This window comes from Pseudorca crassidens, chromosome 1 (assembly GCF_039906515.1).
Source record: "Pseudorca crassidens isolate mPseCra1 chromosome 1, mPseCra1.hap1, whole genome shotgun sequence".
Classification (NCBI taxonomy): Eukaryota; Metazoa; Chordata; class Mammalia; order Artiodactyla; family Delphinidae; genus Pseudorca; species Pseudorca crassidens.
In genome coordinates this window covers 12282828-12301067 of record NC_090296.1, presented here as the reverse complement: position 1 = coordinate 12301067, position 18240 = coordinate 12282828, and the positions used below count along the sequence as shown (strand labels likewise).

General features: G+C 39.2%; 1 protein-coding gene and 1 pseudogene across 2 annotated transcripts in view; one reads left to right on the top strand and one right to left on the bottom strand.

Moving 5' to 3' along the window:
- Nucleotides 1–4597: 4597 nt before the first annotated feature.
- GOLGA5 (golgin A5) overlaps nt 4598–18240 on the top strand; it is a 40989-nt gene continuing 27346 nt past the window's right edge. For both annotated transcript variants that reach the window (XR_010940993.1, XM_067727247.1), the window contains exons 1-5: nt 4598–4848; nt 6814–7390; nt 14171–14398; nt 15284–15503; nt 15954–16077. Coding sequence is in view for 1 of the 2 variants with exons in the window: in XM_067727247.1 (XP_067583348.1) it covers nt 6844–7390; nt 14171–14398; nt 15284–15503; nt 15954–16077 (1119 nt within the window). In the remaining variant the exon portion in view is untranslated. The remainder of the gene's footprint in view (nt 4849–6813; nt 7391–14170; nt 14399–15283; nt 15504–15953; nt 16078–18240) is intronic.
- Nucleotides 11830–12256, bottom strand: LOC137219142 (non-histone chromosomal protein HMG-14 pseudogene; annotated as a pseudogene).

Below are 18240 nucleotides of genomic sequence, written 5' to 3'. Positions count from 1 at the left end.
AATTGCCTATGATGCCAAAGCAAGGCGTGTGATGTTTGTTGACTCTCAGGCATCAGCTTTTTCCAGGACAGCACAAAGCCTCTTACCCACCCAGCCCTGCTGCCAATGTTGGGTCATATGGGGGTTGGAGGCCTCTGAGCAGGGGCAATGACAGGCTGAGGATGTGGGGTGAATGGGGGCCTAGGAGGTTTCATCAGGGCTGCAGTGGCAGAAGGACTCATCTCTGGGAGCAGCTTAGCATTCCAGGTGACATGGAAAACACCAGAAATGGTCTGTCAATCTGGAGGAACTCCCAAACAGGTATGGGAATATGAAATTCCTGGGCGTCACCCAGCGTTGATTCATGGAAATATTACATTCTGTGCTCTATAAACAAAACGATCCAGCAATACTTATTTTACTTGTCAATCCAGATGTAATATACATACATACAAACATACAAGCGTACGTATATATTTTTAAGCATAGAGTGCCTCCTGCTGCCAGAAGCTACAAATGCACAAAGAGGTTCACAATTTCATTCGTCAGAGCTGCTCAGCAGGAGTAGAATCACAGAAACCCGGAGCTGAAGAAACACAGGCATCTTCCAAAGAAGGTCACAAAATCCCTAGGGAAAAAGCCTGCAGAGCTGGGCAGGTGGCATAAATGAAGGGTGTCAGGCTATCTGAAAGGAAGGGCTGTGAAGACATGAGGAATGCTTTCAGCCTCCAAGGGCGTTCAAAGTTAAAAAAGTTTTTTAATATTATTAACTTTTGGAAAATAATAGATTCTTATGGTACAGAGTTCAGAGGATACATACAAAAAAGGATTCATTGAAGAATAAACCTCCCTCTTACTCTTGTTGCCCAGCTGAATTCTCCAAGGAGGAAAAGAAAGTGTCCCTCAAGAGATAGACTCTACTCATCAAAGATATTTGTACACAAATGATAGCATACTACAAACACCATTTTTTAATTTTTGGTTTTTTAAAACATCAGATATTGTTAAGATCTTGGAGCTCTTTTCACATCCTTGCATAAAAGCTTCTGTTTCTTTTAAACATCTGCATAGTACGTCATTGGATGAATGTACCAAGATTTTTAAATCAACGAACATTTAACTTGTTTCCAATATTTGCTATTATAAGCAATGCTGTAATTAATAACTTTGTATATGTGTGAGTATATCTGTAGGATAATTTCCTAAAAGTAAAATTACCTTCTCAGAGGGTATGTGTAGTTTTTTTGAATTGTTTTCATTGAGATATAACATACATGAAATAAAGTTAGCAGTTGGTAAGTACAGAGTTTATAAACTCTTACATGTGTATCCATAATCAACACCAAATTCAAGATATAGAACATTATCAGCCCTCTAGGAGCCTCCATCTTGACCACTCCTAGTCAATATCTGGCCCCCAAAGGTAACTACTGTTATAACGTCTATAATCACAGATTAGATTCACCTGTTCTTATCCTTCATATTGATGGAATTATACAGTATGTGGTCTTTTGAGACAGGCTTCTTTTTTTTAAATTGAAGTATAGTTGATTTACAATGTTATATTAGTTTCTTATGTACAGAAAAGTGATTCAGTTATACATATATATATTCTTTTTCATGTTCTTTTCCATTATGGTTTATTACAGGATATTAAATATAGTTCCCTGTGCTATGTAATAGGACCTTGTTGTTTATCCATGCTATGTATAATAGTTTGCATCTGCTAGTCCCAAACCCCCAATCCAACCCTCCCCCGCCCCTGGGACTAGCTTCTTTGAACTCAACAATATTTCTTTAATTCAAGTAAGTCTGATTCATCCATGTTGCTGCATGTATAGTTATTTGTTTTTCATTGTACATGTCTTTTGATGGACATTTCACCTCCATTTCTCTTGAGTGGAACTGCTGACTCATAGGGTAGCCCTATACTGGGCCATAGAGTAGGCCTATGTTTACCTTTAAAGACAGAGCCCAAGTCTTCCAAAGTGGTTCTATCACTTAACAGTTGTGTCAAAAATGCACGAGTGTCCTAGCAGCTCCACAAACTCATCATTTCTTGGCATTTTTCATCTTTTTACATTTTAGCAATTCTGGTGGATGTGTAAAGGTATTTCATTGTGATTTTAATTTGTATTTCTCTGATGACTAATAGTGTTGAATACTTTTTCCTGTGTTTTGGCCCATTGGATATTTTCTCTTGTGAAATGCTTATATATTAGTCTATTTTTGTTGGGTTGATTGATATTTTTTATTGATTTGTTGGAGAGCTTTATATATTCTATATATAAATCCTTTGTCAGATGTATGTATTGTAAATATTATCTACCAATCTTTGGCTTGCCTTTCACTTAATGAAAGCCTTGCAAGCTTTAATGTTGCTGTGGTTGTTGTTGTTTTTGATGAAAAGAAATTCTTAATTTTAACAAAGTCCAAATTTCAATCTTTTCTTTTGTGGTTAGTATTTTTTGCATGTGTCTTGTACAAGGCAAAGTTGTAACCTCTTTCTGTTGGCTGTGCTGTTTCTCTGGCTAATCCAGCCTAGCCCCGATGACTTCTGGGTAGTATGTCTCTATATGCTGACTCTCTCAGGGAGTGTACATGGGAATTCTTGAAACATTGGGGTAGTCTTCTCACTGCCTTTTTTTTTTTTTTCATATGGGAGATCTGGCTCTGCTTCAACTTCTTTCATTCTCATCCCTTCACTGATTAACAATATTGTTTCTGGAGTCACACTGATGTAGGTTGGAATCCCAGCTATATTACCTACTTCCTGTGTGACCTTGGGAAAGTAACTAAACCTCTCTGAATCTCAGTGTCTCCATCTGTTAAATGGGGTATGTATTAGATTTCATTAGGTAAGGCTGCATAAGAAACAATTACAAATCTCTAAAAGCAAAGGTTTCTTTTGCACTCATGTGACTTGTCAGGCGTGGGTTGCTTCACATCTCTTTCCTTCCAGGACCCAGGCTGAGGGAGCAGCTCCATCTGGGACAGGCCATTCTCATGAGAGATGGAAAAGATTAAGAGCGTTGGTAGGAATACATAATGGCTCTTAACACTATTGCTCAGATGTGGTGAAAGACACTTCTCTTCACATTCTATTGGCCAAAGCAAGTCACGTGATCAAGCCTGACATCAGTAAGGCTGGAAAGGACACTCTTCCTACAGGATGCATTGCAGTCACAAGGCAACAGGTGATGATGTATAATCCTTGCTGACCTGAAACAACTCGGCTGCCAGGTATTTCTCCAGCAAAGATGGGTTTATTTGGAATCAGCAAAGAATTGCAATTTGGGGTCTGCAACCATGGTGAGCCACATGTAAGCCCCCACACAGCAAGGGAAGGAAAATGCTGTAATAGAAAGGGAAAGGGGTTGGAAGGGCTATACTAAAAAAAGTGTCCACAGCTTTTCATTGGCTGATTTGTTGCTAGGAGAGAAAAGGGGTCTTTCTACTTCTTGGGCGAGAGAGCTCTCCCTTCTGGTCTCCTGACTCTATTTAATTTAGGTTTCTGTTTCTTAATTTTTTACATCCTTAACAGGAGGAGTCACTTAATAGCTGGCAACAACGCCACCTACCACAAGATAATAACAGTACCTTCCTTATGGCTGTTTTGAGAATTAAATGAGGTGAAGCACGTCCAGTGCTTAACACAGTATACTGCACTTAATAAGTACACAATAACTATTAGAGGCTATTATTATTATCATTATTACTATTATTATTTCCTGGTGCTGCTGAAAGTTCTTCTGCTTACTGGACTGGGCTAAACCTTACTTGAGAAGAAGAAAAGAAGGAGCTGTAATTACTCCCAATATTTAATTTGGAGACAATAAAACGTTGAGTCTAACGGCTCAAGCTTTGGAGTAATATGGACTCCTTACTAGGGCACATGATCTTAGACAAGTTACTTAACCTCCAAGGTCCTTGGGACTATGTTGTAGGCTTGTCATTAGTGCCAAATTAAGTCAACCCTGTGCACAAAGTAGGTGCTGAGTATTTGTTGAATTATTAAATGTGGATTTTAGACTTATTTCAAATATTCAGTGAACTGTATGCATAACTACAGTACAGCTGTATGGAAAGCCCGTTACTGGCCTTTTCCATCATTTGGGTCTCAGCTCAAATGTCACCTCCTCGGAGAGAGACCTTCCCTGTCCACATCATTTAAAGCGCTTCCCTCACCTCCAGTCACTTCTCCCTATTATCTTGTATTTACAGCTCTGGTAAAGCTCTGAAATTGTCTTGTTCACTCAGTGGTTTATTTAATATGTCTCTGCCACTAGTTCTTGTTTTCTGTACTCTCATCCCCCGTTGAGGATGGGCCTCAACATCCTCATTCGTACAACTAGGCGAGCGGAGGAAGAATGGGGAAAGGTAAATGCCGGCCGCTCCACCTGTGTCTCGCGCCTCCTATTCCTTCCGGCAGGGCACCGCCCCTGCCACCCACGTGGGCCGCTGTGGGGCACGCCCCCAGATGGGCGAGGCCTCCAATGTTGTGTCGGCCGCGTGCGGGCCGCGGTCCTAGGGAGGCGAGCTACGTCACACGTACGCAGGCCCTGCCCCCGCCCTTGCTCGCCACAGGCGGAAAAAGGGAGTGGCCAGGCGCAAGGGCCCCGCAGCCGGCGGCGGTGGTGCCTGAGCCGCCTCCAGGTGGCTGCTCTAGGCTCCTGTCCGCTCAGGCAGCTCGGAAGCCACTCTGTTTTGGGGTCCTCGCCGCTCTTCCACGTCTCCCGGAAGAGTAACTGAGCCGTGGCCGATCTAGGGCCAGGTTTGCTCAACCTGGACCCTCTCCCGGCCGGCTGCTGAGGACGGGAGGCCTGGGAGAGTGACCAGGCCGCGGTGCAGCCGCTCCAGAGTCCTCAGGTGAGGTGGCCGCGGGGGACCGAGGGGTCCCCTTGGGGCCTTAACGGCCTTAGAGGCGGGGGCGGCATCCCCTCAGCGGAGACCCTGCTCTCTCCGCCCTGCCGGGGGCTCAGGAACAGGGCAGGGGAGCCCCTTTGGGCCTCCACGGACGTGGCTTAGTGCCCTCCCCTTCCCTCCTTCCCCCACCCCAGCCTGGTTTGGCCGCTCTTCCCCCTCCGGAGGCTCAGTGCAGTGGGTAGGGAGCGAAGTGGGGGTCTGTACTCGCCCACCTGGCATTGACGACAGAGCCCCTGGGACCGACCAGCTGATCCCCAGCCTCCCTTCCTCTGTGTTGACACTTGGCCTTCGTGCATGCCCTGCCACCGCCGTCGGCCGACCCGTCCCCGTCCCCGTCCCCATCCCTTGCGCTCTCACCCTCTCTCTCTTCAGGTCGGCTTGGGCCATTTACTGGGCGGAATTTCTTGAGGGCTCTGTACCTCGGAAGTCTGCTACAGTTCTTTTGTCCGCGGGGCAAGTGTCTAGGGCCCATCTTAACATTTAATTGGGTACTCAATCTTAAGGCACAGGCTTTTGTTTTAAAACTCTTTAAAACTTTACAATGAGAGGCAAGATATAAGTTAATAAGTATGTTTTGATTGCTTTATTAGGAGAGATCATTTGTTCCCTACTTACCACCAGTGTTTACTCGGGAATGATACATACTCTATAGGGAATTTTATATGTTATGGAGCATGTCGCTTCTATTTTCATTGGATTTCACATAAGCTCTGTGAAATACACGGGCATGTAATTATCCCATCTTGTAAGGAACAGGTTTAGAGGGTGAGTTTCATCTTGAGGTTGTTCATATACTGGGAGGCTAGATGGGGAATGCAGGGGTTAAAAAGTGGTTTTTGGCTGACTTAGATTTGCCTGTCTGAGCTGCTGTCTAAACTCTGGGATCTTTCTAAACCTTTCCCCCCATTTTTTTTTTGTGAAAAAAGGGTATTGCTACTTACCGCACAATGTGGTTGTGAAAATTATGTGTGCTAAAGATAATGTTTGCAGGGCACCTAACATAAAAATTAATTCCATTCAGCAGTATTTATGGGTGCCTGCTGTGTGCTGAGAATTCATTGGTGAGCAAAACAAGACATGGCGTTTATCCACCCACTCCCTGCCTCCCCTTCCCCAAGAGGGAGAGACAGGGGAAAAAAAAATACATATAAAACATGAAGGGATGTGAGGGAAAAGAATAGTGTGTGAACAGAGAATGATAGGACCTAATTTAGATGGGACAAAAGAGCCATTTTGGGGGCAGATGACGTTCAGGTGAAGAACAAAAAAAAAATTAACCGTGAAGGAGCGCTCCAGGCAAAAGGAATAATGTGCACATTCAAGAAATGGTTGTTGACTTTTTTATATGCTACTCTTCTATGAAATGGAAACTAGTTATTTCATCATCATCATTTTGATTTATTGTGGCACTGGATAAGTACCCAAATATATGCATCAAATGAATGTGCAATCGTAATTGTTTTATTCTGAACTTAGCTTAATGTGCATATAGTAGGTACTGAGAATCCAAATTATTGAAGGTATATTTTAGGCGTGTATATGCACACCTAACTTATCCATGATAGTGCTGCAGTATTTACACTTCGTTGAAATAGGAATAACAGTAGTAGTGGTAGTTGTAATTATGGTAGCAACTACTCAAATGAGTGCCTACTGTGGGCTAGGCATTTTTCAAAGTGTTTTTTAATGCAGTATTTCATCTTAAAACCATCTTGTAAAGTAAGTACTCCTTATTTTCCTCATTTTCTAGGTGAAGTTTCTCAGTTTCAGTCAAGTAGTTTGCTTGAAGTTACATAGTAAGAGGCAGGGTCAGGCTTTCCAACCCAGGACTATCTGACTCTAGAGCCTGGTCTTAATCGCTGTGCACTGCTGTTAAGCCACACTGATCATTTTATATCCTTTTTACAGGTTCACCAATAGGATTATTCTGCTGCCATCATGTCCTGGTTTGCTGATCTTGCTGGAAAGGCAGAGGATCTTTTAAACAGAGTTGATCAAGGGGCTGCAACAGCTCTCAGTAGAAAAGAGAACACCAGCGGCATTGTTTATAGCAAAAATACTGACTATCCTGAACTTCACCAGCAAAATACAGATTTGACTTATCAGACAGGACCTAAAGCTACTTACATTTCCTCAGCAGCTGATAATATTAGGAATCAAAAAGCCACCATCTTAGCTGGGACTGCAAATGTGAAACTAGGATCTAGGACATCAGTGGAGGCCTCCCATCCTGTTGAAAATGCATCTGTTCCTAGGCCTTCATCCCAGTTTGTTCGAAGAAAAAAGTCAGAACCTGATGATGAGCTGCTGTTTGATTTTCTTAATAGTTCACAGAAGGAGCCTACTGGGAAAGTGGAAGTCAAAAAAGAAAGGGGCAAAACACCTGTCTTGCAGAGTTCTCGGACAACAAGCGTCAGTTCTGAGAACACCAGTGTAACCACCATCAAAACCATTGAAGAACATCCTTCTGGGAGCCAAAGCCATGGTAGTTAATCAGTCCTCTGTTTCTTTTAGAGTTAACCAAATTGGATGTCATCATAGCCTAAAATGTTCTGGTAGCATTTGTCATGCTCCGTTTTGTTACCTGTCCCTGCTGGCGCAAGGGCAGGCTCTCTGAAGTGTGTGGTGTAAATAAGGGGACAGCATAGAACACTATTAGCCAATATACAGTTACAGTAGGGACCTTTGAATGTTGTCTGTTGTAACTTTACCCAGCCCAGCATTTTATTTTTTAATTATTTAATTAATTTATTATTTATTTTTGGCTGCGTTGGGTTTTGTTTGCTGCGCACAGGCTTTCTCTAGTTGTGGCGAGCGGGGGCTACTCTTCGTTGTGGTGCGTGGGCTTCTCATTGTGGTGGCTTGTTGCGGAGCATGGGCTCTAGGTGCGCGGGCTTCAGTAGTTGCGGCACACAGCCTCAGTAGTTGTGGCTTGCGGACTCTAGAGCTCAGGCTCAGTAGTTGTGGCACACGGGCTTAGTTGCTCCGTGGCATGTGGGATCTTCCCGGACCAGGGATCGAACCCGTCTCACCTGCATTGGCAGGCGGATTCTTAACCACTGTGCCACCAGGGAAGTCCTCAGCCCAACATCTTAAATTATATCCAAAATGATTCTCTAAGATGTTTTAAGATATAAAGAAGAAAATTTTGAAATCAGAAAGGAAACATATAGTTTTGGATTTGGAACTATCTCCAATTCATTTCATTCTGTCATTGGTATTATAAGAGTAACAGGCGGCTGTACTTCACTTATATTCTGGATTGTGAGCTTTTTGGTGTGTTTTTCCCCCTGCCTACACTGAAAGTAAAGCGTGAGAAACTGAACTTTGATCTGAGTTGGAGGGTTAAAGGCATTGATTTAGTAGTGAAGTAAGAACTTAGAATTCTGGTTTTCAGTTGTTTAATTTGCTATGAAATTACCTCAACATGTACATCTTCTCACCTGCAAAAAATGATGTTTACATGGTAATGTGGCTAATTTGAGTACCTAGGAAGCATTTTAAAATAACAATAAACATGATAGGTCCTTGCAGGGATTCTTTATAGAGCTGATAGCTCATGGGAGCTTGTTATGTTCTTAAACCTTTTAGCTTCTTCCACAGTCTTGGCTCTTGGTGAATAAAATCTTTCTTGTATTTCAAGATAAAAAAGTGGTAAAGAGACGGGTTTTGGGCTTTCAAGACAGGTGCATGCACTAGCAGTTAATTAACTAGGTATGAACAATCCTAAATTTCTTCTCAACTATCTTTTGATTAATTATACAAACATTTATTGAGACCCTATTGGGCCAGGATACAGAAGTGAATGGGTTATAGTTTATTGGATGAGATACACATGGACACAGATAATATACATGTAATATAGTAAATGCAGCAGTTGAGGTATGGTCAGAGTGTTGTGGAAGCGTGTCCTTTTCCTTACTGATTCATAGATACTCTCTTTATGTTCTAGATGGCAATTCTTTCTCATCCTCCTCCAGTTTTACCTTGTTGTTTTTTTCCTTTTTCTGTAATGTCTCAATAGAAGTTCTTAATATAATGATTTATCAGTTTTTTCTTTATGGTTTGTGTCTTTTGGGTCTTAGAAAATCTTTTCCTATCCTGAGGTCATAAAGGTATTTTTCTGTATTATAGGAAAAGGTTTTATACTTTTGCCTTTCATATTTAGATGTTTACCTAAAGTTGTTTTTTATGTATGGTGTGAGGTAGGCATCTAGTTCCCTTTTTTTCCCAAATGGAAATCAGTTATCCCAGCACCATTTATTGAAAATATTTCCTTTCCCTGTTAATCTGCAATACCACCTCTGTCATATATCAAATATCCATCTATATGTTGGTATGTTTCTGACACTTAATTCTGTTTCATTGGTTTGTCTTTATGTCAGTGCCACATTGTCTTAATTAACGTGGTTTTATAATATGTCTTTATATCTCAAAGAGCAGATTCTACCACCTTGTCCTTCTCCAAGAATGTTTTGGGTATTCTTGGGACTTTTGTACTTCCATATGCATCTTAGAATTTGCTTGCCAAGTTCCACAAAAATTCTGTTGGTCTTTACTAGGAGTCCATTGCTTCTGCTGACATACAGATAGTTTGGTGAGAATCAGCATCTTTACAACATAGAATCTTCTAACTTATTAACATGGTATAATTATTTTTTAGATGTCTTTCATTAAGATTTTATTGTTTCTTCCATAAGTGTCTTGCATACTTTTTGTTAGATTTATTCCTGGGTAGTTTATATTTTTTAAAGCTCTTAAAAATGGTATGCTTTAAAATTTTTTACTTTCTGTTTGTTGCTGTCTATAGGTTTTTGTAAATACACACACACACACACACACACACACACACACGGCAACCTAAGATAGCTCTGAAGCTTCATATTTTTCTATACGTTCATTTAAATGTTCAACAACACAATAATACCATATGTAGATAATGACTGTTTTCTGCTTAACCCTTTTATCTTTTTAAAAACTCTTTTTATTGCCTTACTACATTGGCTTGTACTTGAAAACCAATTTTGTGTCTTGTTCCTTGTCTTAGAGAATGCTTTGAGTGTTTCAGTTTGTGTTAAGTTTTTCATAGGTACTTTTTATTGGGTTAAGGAAGTTTCTGTGTATTTCTAATTTGAGTTTTTATGTTGAATTTTAGCAGTGTTTTTTTCATGTATGTATTGAGATATCATGATTTTTCTTCTTAATATTAATATGGTATACAAATCAGTTGATTTACTTAAACCTAAAACCAAACTTAACTTTCAGTAAATGTTTGCTAGAACTCACTGGTGAAACCATCAGGGTCTGGGGTGTTCTTAGTGGAAGATTTAACTATTGATTCAATTGGTTTTCCATTTCTTTTTATATCTGTTTTTGGTAAGTTATATTTTTTTCTAAGAATTTGTCTATTTCATATACTTTCGGGAGGATTATATTTATTTTACTTAATTTCAGGAAAATAATGTCACAGCTGAAATGTTAACACAGTCAGACACTAATCACTTATAGTAACCCTGCAGAAATCAAAGCTTGATCACAAATACCACGTGAAGAATACCAATATTTGGCACTCTGCTAAATGTTTGTTTTTTTAAAGCAGCATTAACGAAGTATAACTGACATGCAGTAAATTACACATTTTTAAAGTATACAGTTTGATGCCTTTCATCATCATGTACATTTAAAAATTTATTGACATAACGTAGTTTACAGTGTCTCCCTCAGAAGACCATTTTTGGTTATGTTGATCCTCTAGTATGTTTCTTTTCTATTTTGTTAATTTCTGATCTTTATTATTCTGCTTTCTTTGGGTTTATTTTGCTGTTTTTGTAATCCTTATAATGGGTGCATAACTCATTAATTCCTTTCATTTTTAAAAAGTATATTTTATTTACTTATTTTTGGCTGCGTTGGGTCTTCGTTGCTGTGCGCGGGCTTTCTTTAGTTGGTGGTGAGCAGAGCCTACTCTTCGTTGCGGTGCGCTGCCTTCTTGCAGTGCGCTGCCTTCTCATTGCAGTGCCTTCTCTTGTTGCAGAGCACAGGCTCTAGGTGTGCAGGCTTCAGTAGTTACGGCACACGAGCTTAGTTGCTCCGCGGCACGTGGGATCTTCCGGGACCAGCGATCAATCCCGTGTCCCCTGCATTGGCAGGCGGATTCTCAGCCACTGTGCCACCAGGGAAGCCCCCTACCTTTCTTTTTATTTTTCTTTCATAATTGAAATTTTATTGGCTGTTTTGAGGATCAGTACACAGACATTTCAATTTGTACACAATTCTCAACATACGTACCATAAATCTAAAAAATCATGCAGTTGTGAATCTTTTCTGAACAGTTATTCCAGTGACTTTCCAGCTTAAAATTTGGAGGCAAATTTTCCTTCACAGGATATCAAGTACCAATATCTTCAAATATTGATAATGCTGTTATATCGTAAGTCCCACTAATTCACAATTTAATATCATGTACACTACATACTCAAATTGTCCATCGTTCACAGCACATTAACAGTTACTAGAAGAACTGGACTACCACGACCAAAGATGTTACAGAGTGCACAAAATTCTGTCCAGGAGAACCAAGAACAAGGGGTGAGTGGTTTGCTTTAGGAAACAATTCTACCAAAAACAACATGGGAAGAGAAGTAATTTAAAGTGTTTAAGACATTAAATGCACAACTGACTTCAAACTGACATTTAGTGTGCTTTGTATTATAGGATATAAAAGCTACCCTCCATCTGTGGAATGTTAAGCTGACACCCAAGACAATCAAAGCCTCCCATGTTCAATATCCCACTATTTTCTGGTTGTACCAAAAAATAAACAACCAGCAAATGATTTCACCTCTTAAAAAAAGCATTTACACTTAAAAAATGGGATGAGGTGGGATTCCCTCCTTTTAAAAAATATTTCTAGAGCTACTAAAAAACTTGCATTTACAAAACAGTTGGTAAAAATATTCCTCTGGATTGTACAAGAGGGGAGACAGGGACCACTGATAGGACCGGGTGTGTGATATTAATCAGACTTGGCTTCTTTCTCTCCTGCTTCATCAGAAGCTGGGCTCTCCTCGTTTTTAGTTTGTCCGTTTTCTGCAGGTACGTCTTCTTTAGTCTCTTGGTTAGCCACTTCAGTCCCTTTTCCCTTTGCTTCCCGTTTCCCTTTTGTTTGCACGTTTTTGTCTAAAGATTTATCCTTTCCTGCCGCCTTTTTTGGCTTCGTTTCTACTTTTGCAGGAGCCGGTTTAGCTGACAACCTCGCCGACCTCCTCTTGGGCTCCTCCTTCGCCGCCCCCTCGGCGGAGCCGACCTTCCTCTTGGGCATCGTGGCGGCGGGGCCGGCGCGTGCCGGGTGCCTGCGGGCCCCGCTGAGAGCCTGCAAAGCTGGGCTGCCTGGCCGCTGCCACTCCTCCTCCCACCCGAGCTTCTTCCTGTCGTTTTTAATGTAAATATTCAAGGCTATAAATGTCTAAATACTACTTTAGATATATCTTACAGGTTTGGATATATACTTTATTTCTTTTTAAAATCTTATAAAATTAAAAATAATTTTTAAAATTTTCTCAATTTTTATTCATTAAAAAAAATCTTTATTTTGGAAATTTCAAATATACCAAAGTAGAGACTGATGGTTCCCCTCAACCCCCATATTAACTTTTATCCAGTGATGATAATCAACAGCTCATAGCCATTCTTGTTTCATTTATAACATCTCATTTTCAATCTCTTTCTTTACCTCTACCCACCACAGAATTATTTTGGAGCAAATCACAGATCTCATATCATTTCTTCTATAAATACTTTATTTACTCTAAAAAATACAAGTTTTCAAAACGAACAATCATGCCATTATCACCATAAAATTAATAATTCCTTTGTATCATCTAATATCTAGTCAGTATTCAAATTTCCCTGTTTGTCTCATCATTTTTACACGTTATTGAAATGCGAAAATCTTAGTTGTACAGACAAATGGCTACACCTATGAAACCCACACCTTTATCACGATAAAGAATGTTTCCTTTGCCCCAGAGAGTGCCTCATGTCCTTTTCTAGTTAATCTCCCCACCCATCCCCCAAGCACCCACTGTTCTGATTTTTTTCCCCTTAGATTATTTTTGTCTGTTCTAAAACTTCACGTTTGCCAGCAAAAAGTGAGATCATATAGTATGAATACTTTCTTAGCTGACTTCTTTCATTCAGCATGTTAGTGAGATTCACTCGCATTATTGAGTATATTAATAATTCTTTTTTATTGTGTAGTATTTTACTGTAGTATTATACCACAATTTACCCAGTCTCTTTTATGGACATTGGGGATTTTCCAGTTTTTGTTTTTTGTGAATAAAGGTGCTATGAACATTTTTGTACTTGTCTTTTTGTGGAAAAATGTTTTTATTTCTGTTCAATAAATACCCAGGAATGGAATTACTGGGTCGTAAGAAATTGTGAATACTTCCCCACAGTGTTTATGTCATTTATATTGCCACCAGCAATCTGTCTATAAGAGTTCCAGTTGTTTCATATCTTCACCAACATTTTATGTAGTCTTTTTAATTTTAGCCAGCTAGCAGGTGTGTTTTGGTCCTTGTTTTGGTTTTAATTTGCATTTCCTTGATCACTAAAGATGTTGAGAACTTTTTCATTTAGATATAGTTCATTTTTTAGCACATACTTAATTTTTTTGGAGTAAGTAAAAAGTGTATTTGCATCACATTTAGTAACAAAACCAAGATGAAACTGAATTAATGAGTATCTGAATTAATGAGTATCTCTTTGGGTAAGGCAGTTTAGACTCCAGTTTCGTATATAACAAATTGCTCTGACCTGTTATTACTCTCCTTGCCTCGAAACCCACAGCTGTTCTTTTATGCCTTTCCAGTATTTTCAATGTTGAAACTTCTCCCTTTTTTTCAAAAATGATTCATAGACAGAAGGGAGACCAAAACCCTTGTTTACCTAAACCCAACCACGTAAATTTCTCTGCTTTTTTTTTTTTCCCCCTTCCCAGAACTGTATTCTTGTATCTTTTCTTTATCACCATTTGTTCAGTGTATCCAGACTTCGAGGGTCCTTACAGATCTATAGGCTGTATGTATGAGAATGAAATTTCATCAGAGGGAAGTCTATTAAAAATTTAAGTTTGCTTTTTATGGTGTTTTAGCTATAGCAGTCAACTTGAGCCAAAAGGCATTCTACCACAGTAAGCTACTAGTGCATATATAGTGAGCATTCCAATGTAACAAAGATGTATTTGCTTTTTTTACAGAAGCCTCTAATAATTCAGATTCTGGCCATGACGGCCAAGAGATTTCTTCAAAGGAAAATGTGTCATCAAGTGCTGCCTGTGCTGATCACAACCCAATGCCTAAAGATGATGGGAGATCACATGAACTGTCTAATCTTCGACTGGAGAATCAACTGCTGAGGAATGAGGTTCAGTCTTTAAATCAAGAAATGGCCTCATTACTTCAAAGATCCAAGGAAACTCAAGAGGGTAGAGCCTTATTTAAATTACCCAGGGTTAGGAATTTAGCATTTCAAAAATAAACTAAAAACTTGATTATATCTAAACTATTAGAAAGATTTTAGATGGGACTTGTAAAATAGTGTTTTCACAGAAATATAGGGCCCAGATTTGGAAATGGGAACAGTCATCCTCCCACCCACCTGAAACAGAACACTGGCCTATTTGGTCATTCTTTAGAAACCATGAATAGGAAGATAGTGTAAGCCTTGTTAGACTGACTTTAGAAGAAGCTTCACTTTAACCCAGACTAATTTAGACATTAGTTTTTCCAGAGACCCTGTACAGTTTGCTTCAATATTTAATTTTTTTTTTTTTTTTTGGTTGGCACTCTGCACTGCATTGCTCTTTCTGCACCAATTTTCTAGGTTAAAAGAATATCTTTTTGCCACAGTAATTGAAAGAAACATTTCTTTCCAGTGTTTATCTTCAGGTTTTGTTTTTGTTTCTTTTAGTCTTACTGGGGTGTACATCGTCTACCCTTGATTTGGATGTGCATTCTTTCCTATCTGTAGCAGAACTCCAGAAATCCACTGACCATTTTAATCTTGTGAACTCTCGGCTGTCTACTGATTTTGGCTCCCAAATGCTTTATGACATATCTCCAGAAAAAGACATTTGTAGAAGAGCAGCTAGCTTCATGCCTGTTTCCAGCCAATTAACTGTAATATAGATATGAATGTTGGCCTTGGAAAATGGAGGTCCCTCTTGGAGCAAAAAAGTTGAAGATATTTGTAAGCTTCTAATTTTGGCAATAAGTACTAAAGGGATTCAGAGGAGAATCTTTGTGTGCTCTGAGAAAGATGTGTTTACTTGTATGGAGAATTTTCTTTCCTTTTCTTTTTTTCTGTAAAGAATTAAACAAAGCAAGAGCAAGAGTTGAAAAGTGGAATGTTGACCATTCAAAGAGTGATCGAATAACTCGAGAACTTCAAGCACAAGTAGACGACCTGACTGAAGCGGTGGCTGCAAAGGATTCCCAGCTGGCTGTACTGAAAGTGAGACTCCAAGAAGCTGACCAGCTGCTGAATACTCGCACAGAAGCACTGGAAGCCTTACAGAGTGAAAAATCACGGTAGCTAACTGTATTAATAATGAGAAACTGAACTAGAATGTTTATCAATGCAAGTAATGATAAACATGGTAGTAAATACTGTCTTATCAAAATTTAACTTCGCAAATTTACAAGAGAGAAAATGTGGCTTTTGGTAATGCTGGAAATGTGTGTGGTTAAAGTGGATTTATTATCTGAATCTTGAGATGCATTGTTAGCAAATTCTGAATTTAAAAATATTTGAAGAGCAGTGTCATTAATCTTTTCACATACAGTGATGTGTGGCGTGCGCTTATATTTGGATACCTAAAAATGTAGGTTACAGTCCACTGAAAGGGAAGAAGAGTCTCTAAGAATGTTGTAGTCAAACCGTCTTTTTTGTGCTAATATGCCAGTGCTCTAAAAATTATTCTACCTTTTCATTTGTATACTGTGGAAATGAGTTATTTCAAGGGATGTCTTTTCTTTTAGAATAATGCAGGATCACAGCGAAGGTAGTAGCCTGCACAATCAAGCTCTACAAACTCTTCAGGAGAGATTGCACGAAGCAGATGCCACTCTGAAGAGAGAGCAGGAGAGCTATAAACAAATGCAGGTTAGAATGGGGACAGCAGGGCTCTTTGATTATTTGGATGAGGAGGAATCGCTTTACACTGTTCCTAACATATTTACTGTAATAAAATTCTGCAGTGCATTGCAGAAAATTCTGTTTCTGTGGTAAAAACTAAGTATTTGAAAATTTAGCTTGATCCTTGCTAAATTTAATTTTCTATGTTGAAAAACAATTAAAATACTTAATACTCATTAGGTATATACATCTTTTCATTTAATTTGGTTGTGCAGCCAGCATTACCATTATTTGATTAAAAGCTGATTTGAGGGCTTCCCTGGTGGCACAGTGGTTGAGCGTCCGCCTGCCAATGCAGGGGACGCGGGTTCGTGCCCTGGTCCGGGAAGATCCCACATGCCGCGGAGCGGCTGGGCCCGTGAGCCATGGCCACTGAGCCTGCGCGTCCGGAGCCTGTGCCCCGCAACGGGAGAGCCCACAACAGTGAGAGGCCCGAGTACCGCAAAAAAAAAAAAAAAAAAAAAAAAAAAAACTGATTTGAGGCATCTCATTCTTTTTATTTAAGCCTTTTCTGATTCCAATTTAATCTGGTTCTGTTATTTCAAGAGAAAGTTGTACATAATGTTTATTTAGAGTTTTACACTTAAGTGAATTTTTGCATCTAGTTTAGTGATTTTCAGCGCTGTCTACACGTTAGAACCTCCTGTGTGGTTTTAATGCTTTCTGATGCTGAGTCTTCATTCCCAGGGAGTCAGATCCCGTGTGTGAGGTAGGGCATAGGTGTTGGTGATTTGGATTTACACGATTTGCGGGTGTAGCTGATGGGTAGTCAGGGTTGAGAACCTCTGGCTCACTGTCTTTTCAACAGGTGAAAATAGTTCAGCCCTAAAAGTAAGTAACAGGTAATATAGGCTTTTAAATTTTTTTATTAATATATTTTATTTACCACAGTAAAATATCCCAAAGTACTATCATCTCATCATGTAGTTAATGTTAAAAATTATTCGTGAGATATTTTACATCTTTTTTGCATACTGATTCTTTAAAATATGGTGTGTTTTACACTTACAGCACATCTCAATTCATTCACTAAATTTTCTTTAGAAATACTTGATCTGTATTTAGATTTCATAAGATTTATAGGTGAAAAAGTTGTTCTAAACATACTCAGAATAACAGTTCTTCAAAAAGTTAAGCATAGGGTCACCATATGCTGCAGCAATTCTGCGCCGAGGTATATACCCAAGAAAATTGGAAATACATGTCCACACAAAAACTTTTACATGAATGTTCATAGCAGCATTATTCATAATGGCCCCAAACTGGAAACAATACAATGTCCATCAGTTGCTGAATGGATAAACAAAATGTTGCATATCTGCACAAGGAGATATCATTCAGCCATAAAGAGAAATGAATTATTGACTCATGCTATAACACGCATGAACCTTTAAAACATTATCCTAAGTGAAGAAAGCCAGACACAAAAGGCCACATATTGTTGATTCCATTTGTATGAAATGTCCAGAATAGGCAAATCTATAGAGAAAGAAAGTAGATAAATGGTTGCCAGGGGCTGGGAGGGAGGGGGACGTATGGGTAGAGGATTTCTGTTTGCGGTGAAAATGTTCTGAAATTAGATAATGGCAATGGTTGCACAACTCTGAGAACACTACACTGAATTGTATTCAGGAAAACATTGAATTGTACATCCTAAAAGGGTGAACTCTATGGAATGTGAATTATATCTCCATAAATCTATTATTAATTGATTTGAGCTTCAGTATTTATGTTAAACTAATTTAAATGAACAAACTTAAAAATGCACTTCTCAGTTGCAGACACATTTCACATGCTCAGTGTGCCTCACTGAGTGGTCCTCTTGCTCCTTTCCTTCCAAACAGGAGTTAATATTGGATCAAAGGTTTGTGGGCTTTAGTTATTGGCGTGTAACCATGAAAGCTTTCTGACTTCTGTCTCACCTTCTGAGTTTTTTGGTGATGGGAGCTTTTGAAAATAAGGGTAAAATATAAATAATTCTCAGAACTAAATTTAGGCTAAGGGACAGACCATGTGTTTTTTAGAGTGTACTTTAAAAGTTTCTTAAGCTAAAAAAATTAGAGGGAATAGTTTATTAGAAAAACTGAAATAAAGGAAAAACATTAGCCATGATATTAGAAAAGATGTAGC